At 41.2% G+C, this 19,003-nt stretch overlaps 1 protein-coding gene and 1 long non-coding RNA gene across 2 annotated transcripts in view; one reads left to right on the forward strand and one right to left on the reverse strand.

Moving 5' to 3' along the window:
- The window catches only part of LOC102703694 (achilleol B synthase-like), a 43,963-nt gene extending 43,297 nt beyond the window's left edge, over positions 1–666 (forward strand). Inside the window, exon 18 of the mRNA XM_006656911.1 lies at positions 550–666. Within this exon, the coding sequence (XP_006656974.1) occupies positions 550–666 (117 nt within the window). The remainder of the gene's footprint in view (positions 1–549) is intronic.
- Positions 667–2,115: 1,449 nt separating this feature from the next.
- On the reverse strand, positions 2,116–3,016 carry LOC107304317. Its single transcript, XR_005812056.1, has 4 exons — positions 2,945–3,016; positions 2,558–2,667; positions 2,362–2,452; positions 2,116–2,289 (listed from the first exon to the last, which is right to left on the reverse strand). It is a non-coding gene; the product is annotated as an uncharacterized LOC107304317 (long non-coding RNA).
- Between the last annotated feature and the right edge of the window lie 15,987 nt (positions 3,017–19,003).

Genomic DNA, 19,003 nt, shown 5'->3' on the forward strand with positions numbered 1-19,003 from the left:
AGCTCCGGAGTATATAGAAACATAATAGTTAATGTTCTTAATGTAACAAGCAAAAGTAATATAGGGAGAATGTTGTGGGGTCGAATCCATTTACCCTAAACATAAAAACCTGTCGTTTTTTGTGTTGTCTTGTTGAGGTCAAGTTAAAAGTAAACCAAAATGCAGTTTGATGCCCTTCCTTCTTTTCCCCAAATTTTATCTCTTAAATTCTATTCAAATGTGCCCTTTGATGAGAACGAACTTGTCTGCTATTTGTAAAAAAAAAAAGAAGAGAGAGAGCGAGAGAAGCGTTGCACCCAGCCAATGGTCAATTCAGACCTTGCAAATTAGTCACTCTTTTGCAATCGTTCGACGCATAAAACACTACAGATAAATGATACTGTAAATTGAGCATATCGATTCGATTTTTGTAAAGTATCCACAAGAGCACGGAATAAATACAAGCAATATCTTGTGAGAAAATCTTGTGAATAAAATCAGCAGCCATTGATAGCAGGCCATTAGCATCTAATAATATATAACAATATATGAATTGTACCTTTTGTACAGGAACATGTTGGATGCTTCAACAGTTCCTTCTGCTACAATTATGGAAACTACCGCAACTTATTCCCCATATGGGCTCTTGGAGAGTTTCGCCGCCGATTGGTTGCCAGAAAGATCTGATATGGATAAATATGACTTGGTGCTTATAATAAATCCATCTTTATATTGGAATATATTATATCCTAAATGGATGTAAGAAATATAGCAATACTTTCTACAGAAACATGGTAAGTAATTATGGAAAAAAGTTTGGATTACCAAATAAATAAGTAGGATATGTTTTCCACTGGCATGCCTACAATTTCTTCTATGCACACAGTGAGCCCAACAACTGTGATCTAAAATCCTAGATGGGACATAAATCTGTGGTGACAAAGCTCGAATGCTGGAGTATTGAACGATGTGGTGATAGAGGATATATGTTCATGAGATGTATGTAGAGTACTTTGGATTAAATTATATCAAAGTTGTGTTATTGTGCTTGTTTGCTACAGAATTCCTTCATCAAAAAGCAAGAAACATCCTAATATATATATAGGTATAAGCATTATACTTGTAGCTGTTGAGTGCTTTTAGCCCACTTCAATCGAGGCGTTGAATATATAGAAGACGTAAGTGAAAAGCCTTAAAATTAAGTAGATTATACAGCCCATCAAGAAAATCCAAGCGGTTGAGTGGTTTTAGCCCATGTACGTTGAATATATGGACCTGCTTGGATACCTCATTGGGACTGGGACTAGCTAAACGATTAATGTTTTGTTGGGCAAGGCCTAGGCTACACTGAGAACTATGGTTAGTTATAGAGCAACTCCAAATGACCCTCCAAACCAAATTATATATATATATATATATATATTATATATATATATATATATATATATATATATATATATATATATATATATATATATATATATATATATATATATATATATATATATATATATATATATATATATATATATATATATATATATATATATATATATATATATATATATATATACTAGCAAAATGACCGTGCTTTGTGACGGGCTTAAATATAACTTGGAAAATTATAAAATACTCGTTTTAAGATTATAGCTGGCCACAATGTCCATTTGCAATTTTGTATTTGAGCTTGAGTTTTTTTTAACACGGAAAAGGGACAAATTCCAAATATATGAATGAAAATATGCGGAAACGGTATTATTAATTTATTTGATGAATCCAATTATTTAGTGTTCACTTCAATACAACGTTGAAAAAAATAGAAAAACTAAATTTTAGAAACTTCATCCCTATCCAAATATGTGCAGCGAATGTTGAAAATATAGTGATATCGATTTAATGATAAATTTTATTTAATTAAAAATATCGATTTAATTACAATTTTAAAAAGTGACCAGTATTTTTTTATTTGGAAAATATGTTTTTATTTGATTGACTGATTAATGCATATACTGTTTCTAGACATGTTGATATGGTATATTGTGATGAAAAATATATCAAATCATAAATTTCTATTTTCAAGTAAACATGAATTTGAATAATAGAAGGCTTTGAGAATACTTACAAATACAATCTTGCATGATCAGGCATTGTGATAACTAAAATGGTTGGTGTTGAAGGGGTACGGATTATAGTAACGGTGGAGAACTGCTCACTGTTCTCATACATATATACATGCATGTGTAATTATTTGCATGCATGTGTAATTATTTGCAAAATCCAGTTCTCGTACATATATAGATATATCTTTAGCTGAAAAAAGGTTTAATCATAAATCAGAATGTGGACCATTAAATAGTTGAAATGAAAACTTTGATACGGTACCATCTGCATATTTCCCCTCAGCAGCATTTTCACTGGCTGGTTTGGCATTTATTCCATCAACTTCCACAACTTCATTTACAATGTTATACCTCTGGAAAACCGGCAAGGGAGTGTAAGTTCAGCATCTTGTACAAAATAAAATGATAAAGGTAATAATATTCACATATTTAATGAAGCAGAAAAAAAACAAGAGTACCTTTGTATACTGTTCATAAAGCTTCTGGTACTTCGCTTCATGCGCATCTCGCTCTTCAAAAAATTTTGCCTCAATTTCATCTTGCTGGCTTCTGTATTAGTATAGGGTTTCTTCCTCGACAAAAATATATCACAAATGTAATGGTCAATTGACTTTTTTTATAACACTAATGTAAGTCTTTATAGAATCATAGGAATTAAGGGTCACTCATAAAAAGCAGCAACGTTGTTACGTTGATAAACCTGACTACTGATTATATCCTTATAAATCATTGTCTACCAGAAGCTAAATCTAAAAGTTATATTCCAGCACAAGAATATCTGGCAAAACATTCATAAAAAACAGAAACTGTACGTGAAATTAATGGCAAGGAAAGTCCATGTCCACCTGGATCTCCCTGAAATATTCAACACGCTTCGTGACATCAAGGGGCTCAGTGACCTTAAGCTGTCCGATAACTAAAATCATGTAATTATAAATATTAGTAAAGTATATGAAATCAATCTGAGTAGACTCAATTAATAATAAAATTATAAATTCCACAATCTAATCACCGTTGGGCAGAATAGATCATGTCACAAAATAAATTTCCTAATTATATCACCGTTGGGCAGATAATAATTAAGAAGAAAAAACAAATAAATTATTGACATGAAACCATAAACAACTTTGCTCATATATCTTATATCAAAAATATTTCTTTCTGGTCAAATTTCCCGTTGGTTCCGCTTAACCATAAATATATTAAATGGTCATAAAATTTTGACTGAATTTGATAGCATATGAAATAATAAATATAAGTAAATCTTAAATTTTAAGAATTTAAATGGGCTAAAGTAATAAATAAATTTGAAATTTAAATAAATTAAAAAAAGGATTGCGCCAGAGACGCGGCTCATCACCCGCCGGTAGGGGGGGCGAGCTCGCCCAGAGACGGCGCCCAAGCCGGCTGCCTTTCCCGTCGGCGTGGTGGCCGGCGATGGTGGTGGCGCACGCACGGCGGAGCCGGCATGGCCGTGAGAGGAGCGGAGGCGGCATCACACTCGCGTGCTCGCACACGCGCGCACGGGCCGAAGTCAGCGGCGGCGGCGGCAGCCAGTTCCCGGTGTGGTGGTGACGGCGCCAACGCGCGCAAGGAAGCCGAGAGACTTTCATGGCATGGGGACAAGGACAGTGGCCACTTCCTCCTCCGGTATGTTTCTTCGTCCCACCAAATTCAACCGGATCGAATTGGATTCAATAATTTGGGGGGAATTTAGGGTTCCTGTTTCTTACGGAATTTGGGGATTTTCTTGAAATTTGGGTTTCGCAGCTGAGGGGTTTTTGACGAATTTTTCACAAAATAAATGCAAATCCTCCCGCTGCTAGTAGAAAGTGAAATTTGACAAATTATAATACAGATTGAATCTAAACAGTACGTGAACAGTGCGGGAACAGTGAATGAACCCTAAAAAGTAAGATATGATCTGAAATAAATTATTTGCACCAAAAGTGGATCAATTCGAAGATTAGATGGCTTCTCCCAAGGATGATGGGACCAATTAAGGCTAAGTTAAGCTCTGATACGACAATGTTGGGTTATCTGATCCAACGTTAATTTCTAATCTTAGCCTAATATTGATCACCTCTGCTAACGCGGAATTAATTTGATCTACTGACCTGATTGAGAAGCCATTGAATTCAAATTTTCCTCCTTGCTCTGATCTTTCCTCTCTTCTGTGATTCCTTGCTGTCTGAAGTAGGCGTTGAGGTTTCTCTCCTTTGATCAGGCGTCGACGACCTTTGGGTGCGGCGAGATTAGATTGCCGGTGATTACTTCTAAACCTGCAACCTTCTTTTGAGATTACGTCACGACCCCCTTCCAGTGCCTGATCGATCGGACAATTAGGGCTTTGGTTTTGCAACAAAGAACTTTGGCGTCCCCTCCTCCTCTGTCCCTCTATTTGTATGGCACTGGTGGGGCTCGGGGTAACCTCGAATTTGATACGGAGTTTGATTCTACCGATCACCGAAACAAACTCATATTCTATCTCTCTTTTTTTTTTGTCAGAGTAGGACACAAATTTCTTGTTTGAGTAGGAGTAGGACACGGTAGAAAAATCAGTTATGGTCTCTATCTCTAATTTCTTTTATCCGATGTCTAACGGAATAAATCAACCAACACGGATAGATCGAGGCTCCTTGTTGCTGCAATTGCAGGGGAGCTCTTCGTCGCCGATGCGCCGCCACGGAGAGGAGGGGAGAAAGCGAATGGTGCGGGCCTACGGGCTGGCGACGAGAGCGCGTGCTGGCACGGAACTAGCCCACTCGAGTGAAGCCCAGTAACGCAGGCCAACGGCCTAGGTGGCGACGGACGAAAATTTTAGACAGATTGTTACTGCTTTTTATAAGAGTATAGATATATATCCCCACTCCAACGTTCTAAAAAAAAAACCTTCTATTCAATCTGCAGCTCGTTTTCTTGCGTTTGTTGTTCTTGGACATCTACAACATTGGCTGTCGACCCATCTATCGATCGGCAGCTCGTGGCATGGCCCGCCCGCCTCGGTCTGCTGTTGGCTCACGCGTCCCATGTAGCATCGTCGTCTCGGCCGGTCTGCATTCCAGACAGCCCACCATGTCGCTCTCGCTGCAGGTGGAAGCTAGGTTGTTGCTCACCGCCTAGCCTAGATTGACGTACCCTAGTGGCGGGCGTCTCAGCACAAGACGTCTCGATTTCCTCCATCAGCAAATTAGGGCTTTTACAGCGTAAGTGGCTTCAGTCGACGACTGGTCTTAGATGCCACGTACGTGTCTTATAAATTACTAGGTACTTTCTAGTTTAGTCCTTATATATTTTCATATTTACAAGTCCAAATTTTTCACGTTAAACCCTGTAATCTAATGTAACTATATAATTCGATCTAAACATGTCCCCACCGACAAATCTCTCTGCCGCCGTCGACCGTCTCCTCCCCCTTCCTCCAACGCCATCCTCTCCCGGCCCCATCCCTGTCATGGCGGCGGCAGCCTGGCTGACGGCAGATCGGCCGGGCCTCCCCTCCCTTCCTCCAACGTCGTCCCCTCCCGCTCCGATGCATTTGGCTTTCCAATGCATCATTTCTTTAGCCTGATCGGTACTTGTAGAAATTATTGCTTAGAGATTCGAATCCGTTTTTGTTTTCCCTGCTGTGGCTGACCCTCTGCTAATTGGACAGAAATTAAGATCCTCTGCACTCCTAAAAATGACTGTAACTGAATTATACTATACTGTTGGATTCTTTTTCCAAGATTGCTTATGCTTACAATGTTCTGGAAACACTAGTTAGGGGAAACCTCCAGACGACGTCCTACACTAATCCATTTTGTTGTACAAGGATTTTCTGACGTGTTATGCAACATTTTACGGTGGTTTCTACCTGTAGTATACCATCTTTCCAAAAGATGATGTATCCGCCGAAAAGACCTGGCAGCTGGTTTTTCTGAGTCCAACATTAATTCCAGCTGGCCCATGAATTGATTTGTTCGAATGGACATGCCCAAAATATTCACGATCTCCACATAAATACGCGTCCAGTGACAGTAAAGAGGTTGATTGATTCGCTTATTTATCTGTATAAAATTGGCCCTCCCTGAAATACCCCTTACACTACTACAGAAGTAGACGAGTCATCCGTGACCACCCATTAACCCGTCAAAGACCCAAGTCCCAGTGACGGGTCAAAATTTGGTCCGTTATAAATGACCATAAGAGGCATGACCCGTCACCAATGTCATACATATTTGACGGGCCAAAATACTAGCACGACACAAGTCATCCGTGAAGGGCCAAAAACAATCGTCCGTCACCTCTGTTGCCTGATCTTTGACGGACCATATGTTACTATGGTGACGGGCAGTAACATATGGCCCGTCAAAGACGATGCATCGGTGACGAGTAGTGTTGCGGTCATCAACCGTGACTTCTTTGACGGGCTTATTACACGGCATGTCACTTATGTGTTTGACTCCGGGTTGACTCGCTCTAGAATTATCTCGGCCGGCCGACAGATACAGCTAGCACAGTAGTACTCTCGCTTTCCCTCCGCATCGGCCACTACCATCAACCGCCGTATCCTAACGATGTCGACCATCCACTACAAGAAATTTCATAATAGATGACGTTCAATTTACGTCATAAACAGTGAAAAATACTGTCATGTTTCAGAATTTGTGACGTTCGCGTGACAACAAAACGTTCGTCACCTACCATGCGTCTCTAATCATGTTCTGTGACGAAAATGTATTTTTTCGTCACAAATCTAGTGACGATCCTTATTTCGTCATTAGTTTATGACACTCGCTTTCGTCATGGTTGAGCCTAGAAAACGTCATGGATTGTACTGCAGCCTGCTAAAGGCCTTGTTCATGGGCCAATTACAACCTATTTATGGGCCAAGCCCACCTAGATTTATGCCTAGCCCATTTAGCAATTCAAATTAATTCCAGCCCCAAATACCAGGTGGAATAAGCCCATTTTAAAGGCCCGTATGACCTAATATTTGTACCCAATTAGCAGCCCATTAGATTTAGGCCTAGCCCTTGTAAGGCACAACAATTAACACTGAATTTCAATTCATTTGAATAGTATCTATTTGTAGTAGTACCATTATAATAAATGAGTCAAACTTTAATGCCCCGATAGGTCCAGGACGTAGAGTATACAAAAAGCCAAATATACAGAGTATACATACAGTCAAAGGTATATAACACAATTACATCCAAAATACAACTAAATATACAACTCTTATAAAAGAGTAAGACTAGCCTAATTAACAGTCAAGTCATGCATATCGAAATACAAGTTTAGTCACAAGTTCATACTCTGTCCTCCGAAAGATATGGTGATATTGCTTGTCATGGTCTTGTAAGACACATCATCAACCTGTATGGCATTATATTCAAAAATATAAGAAACATCGACAAATTGATCCTATTATGCATTTAGCACAAAAACATACAAGAGAAATGAAACATTGCACAAGTGTTGTAATTGTCTATCTCAGTTTACTATAATTTAAGTTGAAGTAAAGGTTGGATGCTATACTTGAACAAAAATGATGGATCAATAGACTTGTTTAACCTAATTAATTTACATGATCTGCAATAGGGTTATGTTTACTAGCTTTCATGATAGGCATACATGTAATTCCAGCAATCTCAGATATCTACCATCCCATCTTATTCAAAATAGAAACATATACAAACTACTATATGTATGATGTCAAAAACCAGATATCAGTTTTGTAGTAAGAACACAACAATGGTTTAGCAAGAACATCAAAGTATGATTCTGCAATAGCGAAGAATATGGACGTACTGTTTGAGAATTAATTTTACTTAATGCTTTTTTCCAATGTACATGTCCCAGAATTTTTTTCATATTTAGTAGTTGCATTTTCAGAAGGGCCCCAAGTCCCTGGTGACTAACTTCTAGTTTGAACTCGTGAGGCGCATGGTAGAATATAGTATCTAACTGCTAGCTGTTTGAGCCAGTAATTTAATTTTGCATTTACCAACTATCTGCTTGATCTAATCACTTTATGACAATTTGTTGCTGCTTTGCTGGGTTGATGCTGATGCCACCATCAATCTGAAGTTCTGTGAGTATTTTAACCGAACGACAAAGAAACATATCCCATTAGTTAGACAGCTGATTGGATTTTTAATACAAAGTATGGTATCTACACGAACAACATGAGACATATTTTTATTTCTAAATTCTCTTTGTACATATATGCTCCTAGTGCTGAGCTAGGTGCACTGATATAGCTTTGTTACCTTGAACAGCAATGACACCGGTACTGTATATAATGGTGGCTTATGACCTAGACAGACCCATAAATAAATTCACAAAATCACAATTGACAATTGACAATTAACAACTCAAAAAATTAATTCACAAATCACAAATCAAGCCATTCACAAATCAAGCAATTCACGTCTACATACAGACAGAGAGGAGTGACAGCCTCACACTCACTGTCTCACTAGAGTAAGACACTGATAAAAACTTGCTAAAAATCCTAAATAATCAGAACATCCCCCAACATGCTCCCGAACATATTTGTATAAATATTCACAACAATGCAACATTTCATCAAAAAATGCAATAAATTGTGTCTCGGAACCAGCAAATGCCCAACTCATCACCACACAGCCCACCCCAAGTCCTAGAAACGTTTATCAAATTGCTCGTATATTCAGACGTTTCTAACAAGGAAGCATGCAAGATGAGCAATCTGTTGATGCAACGACAAAGAAACATCAATCTGAGATGTGTTGTAATTCCTAAACCAGGATACGACGAAGCAATGTGCTGTTCCAAGTGCGTGCATACCTGGATCCGCAGGTAGAGGCGGCACACGTAGAAATCCTCCAGACCGAGGCAGATCAGCACGTAGCCCTGCCTGTGTCAGAAATACAAATATCTCCCGTCAACCAAAAAAACAGCTAAAAATCACACTGCTACCGGCACAATCCGGATCCAGGCTGCAAAGAGCACCCAAAATCGATCGCCCAGGCCTACCCTGATGTTCTTGGCCTTGAACCAATCGATGAGCTTGCAGAAGAAATCCCTGAGCTGACCGAACGCAAAGAGCAGGCCGTAGCTGGGCAGCGTCGTCAGCGCCGTGGTGTACGGCAGCCTCACCATCTCGCCTTGACCCCTCCCTCACCCACCTCCCGGGGCTCCCTTCCTTCTCGACTGAAATCCTCCTTCCTCGGGTTCTTGGCAGCCACCCCCGTGGTTTGTTCTTGGATTCCGAGATGGTGGCAGGCTCACCCCGGGGCCGTCGCAATCACTCGGGGCTGCTGACCCTAGATCCGGCTACCCCATGGCCGCCAGATCCACGCGCTGCTCGTGTCGTCGTCATCACCGCCCGTAGCATTGAGCTCCATGGTGACTGGTGAGGGGATGAGGAGGAGAGGAGAGTGGCGGCTGAGGGGGAGGAAATGGCGGTGGGGATATAGGGTTTCTGCTGAACGTGATTATATACTAGTGTGGCGCGATCAGAGCCGTCGGATTGGTGATCGACGGCCAGAAATAGTTGGGCTATTTGGGCCAAAACAGGCCTTATTTCTTTCCTGTCTTCTTAACATTTTTCTTTTCCTTTTTTATTTTGTTGCATTATTGTTAAGTAACACGTAAAAATAATTATCTCATATACACCAATGTATATTTTATATATAATAGACTGCGTATAAGTCATCTTGTAGAAGTTTCAAGAATTTTGAAATTGATTTACTATTTTCTATATGTTAAATGAATTTCTACAAGGTTAACAAAATTAATTCAAAAATGAACTGCGCGTGCATCTAATAGGATACACAGAAAATACAAAAAATCATATTTAGGCTCATAGGTTAAATCCTAACACATGTCCTTCGAATAGATGAGAAATTAAATTGTCTTCTAGGCGCAATTCAAACTTTTATCTCCCAATTACCACATAATAATTACAATAATATCCAAATTTTGTCAAAAATTTCTACAAATTTACATGACACCAAATTTTGGTCCATAAGCCTACAATAAAAAAATTACATGATTATAATAAAGTTATACCATACATTGTGCACAAATGGATACATATCTGACATAATTCCTTACAACTCAACTAAATCTTTAAGATTTGAATACTTCATAATATTTTTGGACTCATATGCACCTTAAATTTAGACATAATATTATGTTTAACATAATAATAGAGAATACAAACTTATATTAGAAATTGTTATGTCAAAAATATATTTTTTATTATTCACTTAACTAGAAGAAAACAAGCCATATGAAAAAGGTCTAAGGAATAGTAATTAACATACATAAAAATACAATTAAATGAAAGATCATGATTTTAGCAAAAAACAGAAAAAAGAACCATCAGATTTGGAGTTATTATGAGAGAGAAATACCTCTTACAAATTTTAATTACAAATTAAAAGAAGAAAGAAGAATGATGCATGTGTTCTTCATGGATGAATGTGGGCCCCACTCATCAGCCAAGCCCACATCTAGGTAAACCGGCTGGGCCAAGAGGGAGGAAAGAGAGATGATGGGCCGAAGTGGAAAATAAATTTTTTCAGCCCATAAAAAAGTGAGGAAAATGGAGAAGGGGAGGAGGTGGGCTACAGGCTGGGCTGCCATAAAAGAGGAGGGGAGAGGAAGAATTTGGGCCGAATATGGCCCATAGAGAAGAGGATGATTTATTTTAATTTCTCTTTTTAGTAGAGCACTTTAAAGAGATATTGTTGTATTAAAATTTTATTTAGACAATGTATGATATGGAGAATTTAAGAAAAATACTTTTAGCCACTTCTGGATTTAGTTGCATGTCTTTTAGGGTTTGATAATTTGCTTTTGCTTTTTAATAAAATTATATTATCCCGATTAAAGCATAATTTATGAAGGATAAATTTATTAGGTCATCACAGTTTATTTTAGACTGTTTTTAGAAAACACAAAAAGATGGTTATTATCAAAAAAATTAACCCTGCAATTTGAATATTCAAGTAGAAGTTATTTAGCCTTTCTAAAGCACGGATAATTTAACAAAACACTCTTCAAGCTACATTTGAATTTTCTTGCATAACTTTTACGGATTGAAGATTTTCTTTTGATTTTTAAATCACAATTTTATAACCATGGTGATGTTGCGGACATGACCTTGGATTATGGGATCAACTTGACCTTGTTCCAGTGGACCCACTCTAGTACATTGGGCCATGCTTGCAGTAGGTACAACGAAACAATTCTCCAATCATTTTTTACTTATGATGAAATGACACTGTTATAAACTTATGATGTTTGTTGGTTGGTCTCTAGTGACAAAATAACATTCGTCATAATATATCGTTGAGCTAGTTTATGATGATTTATAGTTGGTCTCAATGACGAACATCTTTTTTTCGTCACTAAGCCACCCGCCCCACTATGAACATCATAAATCAAGATCACATAATGACGAATAGCTCGAATGTCATGAGGAATTCATCATAGAAGACTATATTTATTGTAGTGATCACCGCCGACACCGCCAAGCTCGTCGTCGCCTCTGACCAATCATTCGTTGGGTCGAACACTGCATGCGTGCCTCTAACATCGACGCCAACCACCACCACGAGGCCTCAAAGCTCTGTCAAGCACCGGCTCCAACCGACGCTGCCGCTCCACACGCGCACCTCCGATGTTGCCGCTAACTACCGCCGGCCACGAGGCCAATCTGCTCAAGTTGCTGGCTGCCAGTAACTCTCTCTAGCTGCTCCTTCTCTCCTGTCTTTGTCTTTTCAGCTAGAATGTAATCTATTTAGAACATTTGTGAGATATATAGTTTTTACTGCTTAAACCAATTTGTGAGATATTTGTTACTAAACATTTAGAACAATTGAAATATAAATATTGTGGTTGACAATATTTCGATTTAGAACATTTGAATCATAAATAGTGTGGTTAACAACATTTTGATTTAGAACATTTGAACTACAAATATTGTGGTTGGACATACATTGATCTAGAACAATTGAAATAAAAATATTTTTGTGGCTGACAACATTTTTATTTAAAACAATTGAAATATAAATATTGTGGTTGAGAACATTTTGATTTAGAACATTTGAACTATAAATACTGTGGTTGACAACATTTCGATTTAGAACATTTTAACTATAAATATTGTGGTTGGACATATATTGATTTAGAACAATTGAAATATAAATATTGTGGTTGACAACATTTTGATTTAGAACATTTGAAATATAAATATTTAGGTTGAGAACATTTGATTTAGAACAATTGAAATATAAATATTGTGGTTGACAACATTTTGATTAGAACATTTGAAATATAAATATTTAGGTTGACAACATTTTGATTTAGAACAATTGAACTATAAATATTGTTGTTGGACATATTTTGATTTAGAACAACTGAAATATAAATATTGTGGTTGCCAACATTCTGATTTAGAACAATATAAATATAAATATTATGGTTGGACATATTTTGATTTAGAAAAATTGAACTATAAATATTGTGGTTGACAGTATTTTATTTAGAACAATTGAAATATAAATATTGTGGCTGACAACATTTTTGATTTAGATCATTTGAAATATAAAGATTGTGGTTGACAATATTTTTGTTTAGAGCATTTGAACTATAAATATTGTGGTTGACAATATTTTGATTTAGAACAATTGAAATATAAATATTTGTCATACATTATGTCTTCCTCTCTATAAACATATTTTTAACTTAGAACTTTTAGCCTATATATATGTCAAAGATAATATAGTGTGAATCTGTTAGCTCTTCTGTTGTGTTTCTTAAAAATGTCTGGACAAGACCACGCAACGTCGTCCACAACAGCTGGAACTTCTAGCCGCAGTCGACAATCACAGAATAAATTACCGGACTCTAAGTTCACTATAACCAAGGTTGACAGAACTGGAACTCCTATAGCAACTGAGGCAGCGGCTAGGAGGTTTTCAAGTATACGCCGAATTCTTGGAAGACGCTACTTGGGCATATTGCACAAGGTCGTCAACCATGTGACAGAAGCTGAGAAGGAAGAGGCATGAGAACGTTTCTCAAGGGATGTTTTGAGTTCTGTTCAGACGATGAGGCGAGGTTGAAGAAAAGGGCATTCAGCACGATAGGTACAGCTTGGAAGAATTTTAAGCATGAGCTACACACTGAATATATGCTCGACCCCAACGAATCAATCCCCCTCGAGGATTATCCTCATATCACACCGGAGATATGCGAACAATTCAAGAGATTGAAGAGGACACCGGAGTTCCAGGCCATTAGTGAGGCACATAGGCAGCTTCAGGCGAGGAATGAACACCCTCACATGCTTAGAACTGGAGGCTACATTAGGAGGATGGAGCAATGGCGCAAGGAGGATGAGGTCGCCCGACAATCTAACATACTAGCTCCATTTGCCGACATCCCTGATGAACGTGCAAGGAACTGGGATAGAGCACAGGGGGAGGTTGAATCCAGATGGAACATTTACGTTAACAAACCCTGTAGATGGACAAGTATATGACCAACTTGTGAGTACTCGAATGTTATCTCTTCCATACATAAATGTTATCGTTCAAAACTGTAATTACTAATTGACATTGAAACTCTATGTAGGTCGCTTTTATAGCGGAGCAAGAATCATCGCATGGGGTGGTGCAATCACAATTTAGGGAGGACGACTTGTTGACACACGCACTAGGAAACCCTAAGCACTAAGGACGTACAAGAGGCCTTGGGTTGTCCGTCCCTCGAAAGATTGGGCTTGCCATGTATAGCTAGCGATACAAAGAGAGGATGATCAGCAAGCAAGACAAGGAGCTCTGTATAAAGCAACAACTCCGAGAGGAACTTAGGAAGGAATTTGGTCATGAACTAAGTGCACACATGGAAGAAGTTGAGGCCAGGATTAGGCGAGAGTTTCAACAGAGACAAGAGGTAGAAGAACGACCAGTACTCGTGCGTGAATGCAATCCTACACAATGGAGAAGTAGTTGTGCATCGACTGAATAGGTCGTAGAACATCCACCAGTTCTAGCCCTAGTTTGACCAGATTGAAGTAAGTACTGTCACTATAAAAACTAATTGCTCTTATTGAAATATGAATACCTCTTTTAATTTAAAACGTGTTGTCACTTAATGCAGGAAACTGCAATGTGCATCCTCCAAGTTAGGATGGCACCTAGTTTTGTTTGTGATGCTGCCAAGGGCCAAGCATACAAGCCTACTACAACAACAAGAGTGCACGACGCAAACTTGGTGGCTGGACATGCTAAGGTCAAAGTGGGTATGGTCAAGGATAATATGGTCAATTGGCCATTACAAATACCACCCTAACGATGAGATATTGACACTGGGGCCACAAGGGGATGTTTCATCCAATGGCTAAAGGATATAATTGTGATCAAGATACATCCATAGTCGGTCACCACGGTCCAAAACCCTTCTCCTCATCACAGGCTTACTTTGTTGTAGGGTTTGATGACATCTATGATCTATTCAGACTAAGAGCGGTGGACACAGGTTTGCTAAAGTGCTATTCTTTGTTAGTATTGAAACCTTCTTCCTATTGTGGTATCACTATGCAAACAAAGTTTAGACTATGTTTTTCCTCATACGTAGGTTATGTTTGGAAGGAGACTCGTAGAACTAACAATCAAGTTGGATTTATCGATCCCTACAAAATAAATGGGACACAATTAAATAATGCCTTGGAGGATGTGCTTGAGTATATTAGAAATATCCTGTGGGCACATCAGGACAAAGAATTCATCATGTTTCCTCAGAATCAACAGTAGTTCATAAATAAATATAGAACATGCATATAACACGAATCTCGATGTTAACTTACACTATGTCAATGTCACAAGTTTCATTGGATTTTGGTATGCATAGTCCCTAAATGGAGTAAGGTTTACTACCTTAACTCTAGGCAAAGTGAGAAGTACGACTTTTCGCCATTATCTGCTGCTTTGGATGCCGCATAGGAACAATATGTACTAAAAGGTGGCAAGCATATAACACAAGGCACGCAAAACTATATCACCACCTAGACTTCCCAATCCAATAACAAGGTGGCAAAACTTGCGGTTTTCATGTGTGTCACCACATGAGGAATCTCGTAATGCAGGTGAAGAATCCAGATATTGAGGTTTGTGATTTTGAGTGGTCCAAATAGCACTAACAACAATATTTTACCCAAATAATACGTACTAAACTCACGTATCCATTATAGGCAAATGTTCGGAGCGCTCCAAAACACAATTTCGAAATATTAGAGAAGAATTGTCTGCCTTCTTGCTTGCATAAATCATATCTTCAAAAGGAAGCTTCTATTCAAAGCAATGATAGAACGACTTTAATTATGATCACCGAACAATTAACTATGGTTGTACTATTATTTATATTGTTAAGTCACATCTAGACAAAGCTTTATTAATAGACAAAGCTTTATTAATTAATTGTCTATGGTTGGTATTGTGTCGGAATGACAATTATCTATCATTTGTATTAGAAAGTCACAATTATCTAAGATTTTAACTTGTGTCGGTATGACAATTACTTTCATGTATTAATTAATTGTCTATGATTTGCAATTATCTATGATTTGCATGTATAAAATTTTGAATTGAAGAAGGAGAATTTTAATTACGTGATTGTCACACCCGGAGTTTCGTCCTAAGCCTAAATTGTAAAAAGAAATCCGTAAATTAACAATTGGCTTAATTAACTCAGGAAAAATCCCTCTAAAAGGAATTAATTCACTTAAATCGAGGCTCGCAAATCGACTAACAGGATTTAAATTCAAATTGCAGAAGAATAAAATTTGGCCAAACAAATTAATTTAAAACTCGGCAAAAGTGGGGTTTTCCTTTTTCCCTCCTTTTTCCTTTCTTTTTCCCTTCCTTCTCAAATTAGGCCGAAGTCCAATTTCCCTCCCTCTCTCTTTTTTCTTTTTCTTTTTCTTTTTCTTTTCCTTCCCGGGCCGGCCCAGCCGAGCCGGCCCGTCTTCCCGCTCGGCCGGCCCAGCCGCGCCGGCCGCTTCCCTCCCTTCGCGCGCGCTCCCGCCTGGGCCGCGGTTTCGGCCCAGCTCGCCCGCTCGCTCGTCGCCCGCACCGCGAAGTCCATCGCCGCTCCCTCCCCTCTCGCGCCACTGATAGGTGGGGCCCACCTGTCAGTGACCGTTTCGGCCGCCCGCTCGCCCGCGCCCGCGCCGGCCGAGTCCGAGTCGCCGCCGCGCCGCAACCGCCGCCGCCGCAACGGCCGCCGCCGAGACCGCGTCGTCGCCGACTCGGTCTCCAACCTCCGCCTGCCCTAGCCGGTCGCCGCCACCCTATAAATCCCCTCCGCCGCCGCGCCGTCGCTCGTTTTCCATCGTCGCTCAAGTCGCCGCCGCGCTGCCGCCGTTCGCCGCCGCCGCGCAATCTCGCCACCAGTCACCGGTCGTCGCCGCCTAGCCGCGTCACCACCTCCGTCTCTCTGTCGCCGACTTGTTGCCGCCCTCGCTGTCACCAGGGAGCCTCCTCGGCGCCGCGCGTTCCCTCGTCGCCCGGCCGCCGTCGCGTCTTGCCCGTCGCCGCCGCCGATCGATCTCCGCCGCCACCGCCGATCTCCCGCTCCCGCCCGCGTCGCCACCTTCGCCTCGGTCTCGCCGACCCGTCCGCGCCCTCGCCGCCGCCGGTGAGCCTCCGCACCCTCCTCCCCTCTTTCTCCCCCTTTTCGGCCGACCGCCGCCGAGTCGCGCGCCGTCGCCGGACGAGGCCGAAGCCCGCCGCTCTCTCCGGCCACCGTGGTCGTCGTCGCCTCCGCGTCGCCGACGTCTGGCCGCCGTCCCTTGCGCCCGCGCGTGCCGCGCCGTCGCCGCTCGCCAGTCGCCGTCGCCGCTCGCCAGTCGCCGTCGCCGCTGTCCTTCCAGCGTCGCCGTACGTCGCCGCCCCGGCCGTCGTCGCCGTCGCGCCGTCGCCGCTCGCCGGTCGTCGCCGTCGCGCCGTCGCCGTCGCGTCGCCGTCGCCGTGCGCCGCCGCCGCCGCGTCGCCCGCCGCTCCCGCCGGTCGCCGCCGTCCGCCCGAGCCGCGCTCCGCGCCTCGCTCCTCTCTGTCCTCTCTCGCTGACGAGTGGGACCCACTCGTCAGTCGCTCCCCGCGCCCGCCTCCTCTCTCTCCTCCCGGGCCCAGCTGTCAGCGCCTCTCTCCCTCTCTCTCTCACCGACAGGTGGTCCCCACCTGTCAGCCGTCAGTACCCTCTCTCCTCGCTGACGTCAGCAGCCCCATTAATTGCGCAATAATTGATTTAGGACTTTTCTGTTTAGCTAAAAAACCCAGAAAACTTCTAAAATTCATAAGTAATTCATCTAGTCTCCGTTTAGGTCCATTCAAATTTCATTAAATTCATAAAATTATCAAGAATCCATTAAAAATAGTTTCTTTTGCTGTTTTAGTAGAGTTTGTGCCTGTTTTATTTATTTTTGTGCTTTGTCGCTTAGATTCGGACCCCGCCGAAGAGCCGGTTTACTTCGAGATCGTCGCCGAAGTTCCCCAAGGGCCAGAGCAAGGCAAGTGACACTCATCCTTGAACATATTGAACCCATTATTGCAAATTCCCCGCTTATTTATTTCAAATATGCATTGTTTTAATTAAAGTACTTACTTTATGTTATTTTCGGGTAAACCTTATTATTATGCCGTTGTTTATCCAACTTTATTCGTTGCTGGACCAGGGGTAACTTGATTAGAGTCAGGCCTAGGTTAATGCTTAGCCATGCTTAGAATAAATAGCTCATGGGATCACATATAATTATGCTTAGTTCTGAATAGCCGAGACATTGATTCACTACCCGGTTCGGGTTAATGTCCACTAAAATATTGATAATGGTGGGCTATGGGTGCATGGTTTTGAGAGTCGCACCCATGGCGATTAAGGACCGGTTCACGGGAAACCCTGGAAGTAATTAAGTGCTAACCACATGCCGAAATGGGTAAGGTGGGATTTGGAGCATGACTTCGAACTATTTGACGTACCCAGGCAAGGGTAGGCGTGATGGAGTATGGACGGGCAATCGTGGTGTAACGAAAGCTTCTCCTGCTTCCGGATCTACCGAGGCACAAGAGGGGACTGCCCGACTTGGTGTAAAGGAGGGGGTGAAACCTGAAGTGTGGTACGATTAAATAGGGAGGGTTGTGTAACGGGTCCTATCACGGTCTCCTTTCCGGTATGCCGTGGTGGTATGTCGGCGCACGTTCAAGTGTAGTGGAGTCGTGTCTTGTGGGTACAGTAGTACACCTCTGATCAGAGTATAAACTATTCGAATAGCCGTGCCCACGGTTACGGGCGAACTCCCAGCTTCACTGGGATTAGTGAACCCTAATAACTTGAGTAAATTGGTTACCTCTCGGGACTACTGCAACGTGGTGTAACGTTGAGTTGTGGTTGGGCCTGTTGCAACGTGGTGTAACGTTGGACAGTGTTGTGGTACTTTACAACTGCTTACCTTATTTATGTTTTACTGTACTTAATTACCTTTATTCTCTCAATCTCTGTTATTTATTTAAATTGCTGCTTTGTCGCAACTAACCCGAGCCTGTCCTTGTTAATCCCTATGCATCATTTGTTTCCCCCTTGTCCGTGTTACTTGTTGAGTACGGTGGTTTGTACTCAGCCTTGCTTAACTTTCCCAACCCAGAGCTAGAAGCAGAGTCCGATGGAGGTGCCTCTTAGGAGTGAGTTGTTCCGCCGTCGAAGCGTCGCCTGTGGACTGGAGCCGTACCCGCTGGAGCTAGTCTACCCCTTTGTTTTTCTTTCCGCTGCATTTCCGCTAGAATAAGTGTAATTTTCAGTTGTTTCTAAGAACGATGGTTATGTAATCAACATTGTCTTTTTGTGTACCCTGGCTGGTCCTGGACAGG

This window comes from Oryza brachyantha, chromosome 6, assembly GCF_000231095.2.
Source record: "Oryza brachyantha chromosome 6, ObraRS2, whole genome shotgun sequence".
NCBI lineage: Eukaryota > Viridiplantae > Streptophyta > Magnoliopsida > Poales > Poaceae > Oryza > Oryza brachyantha.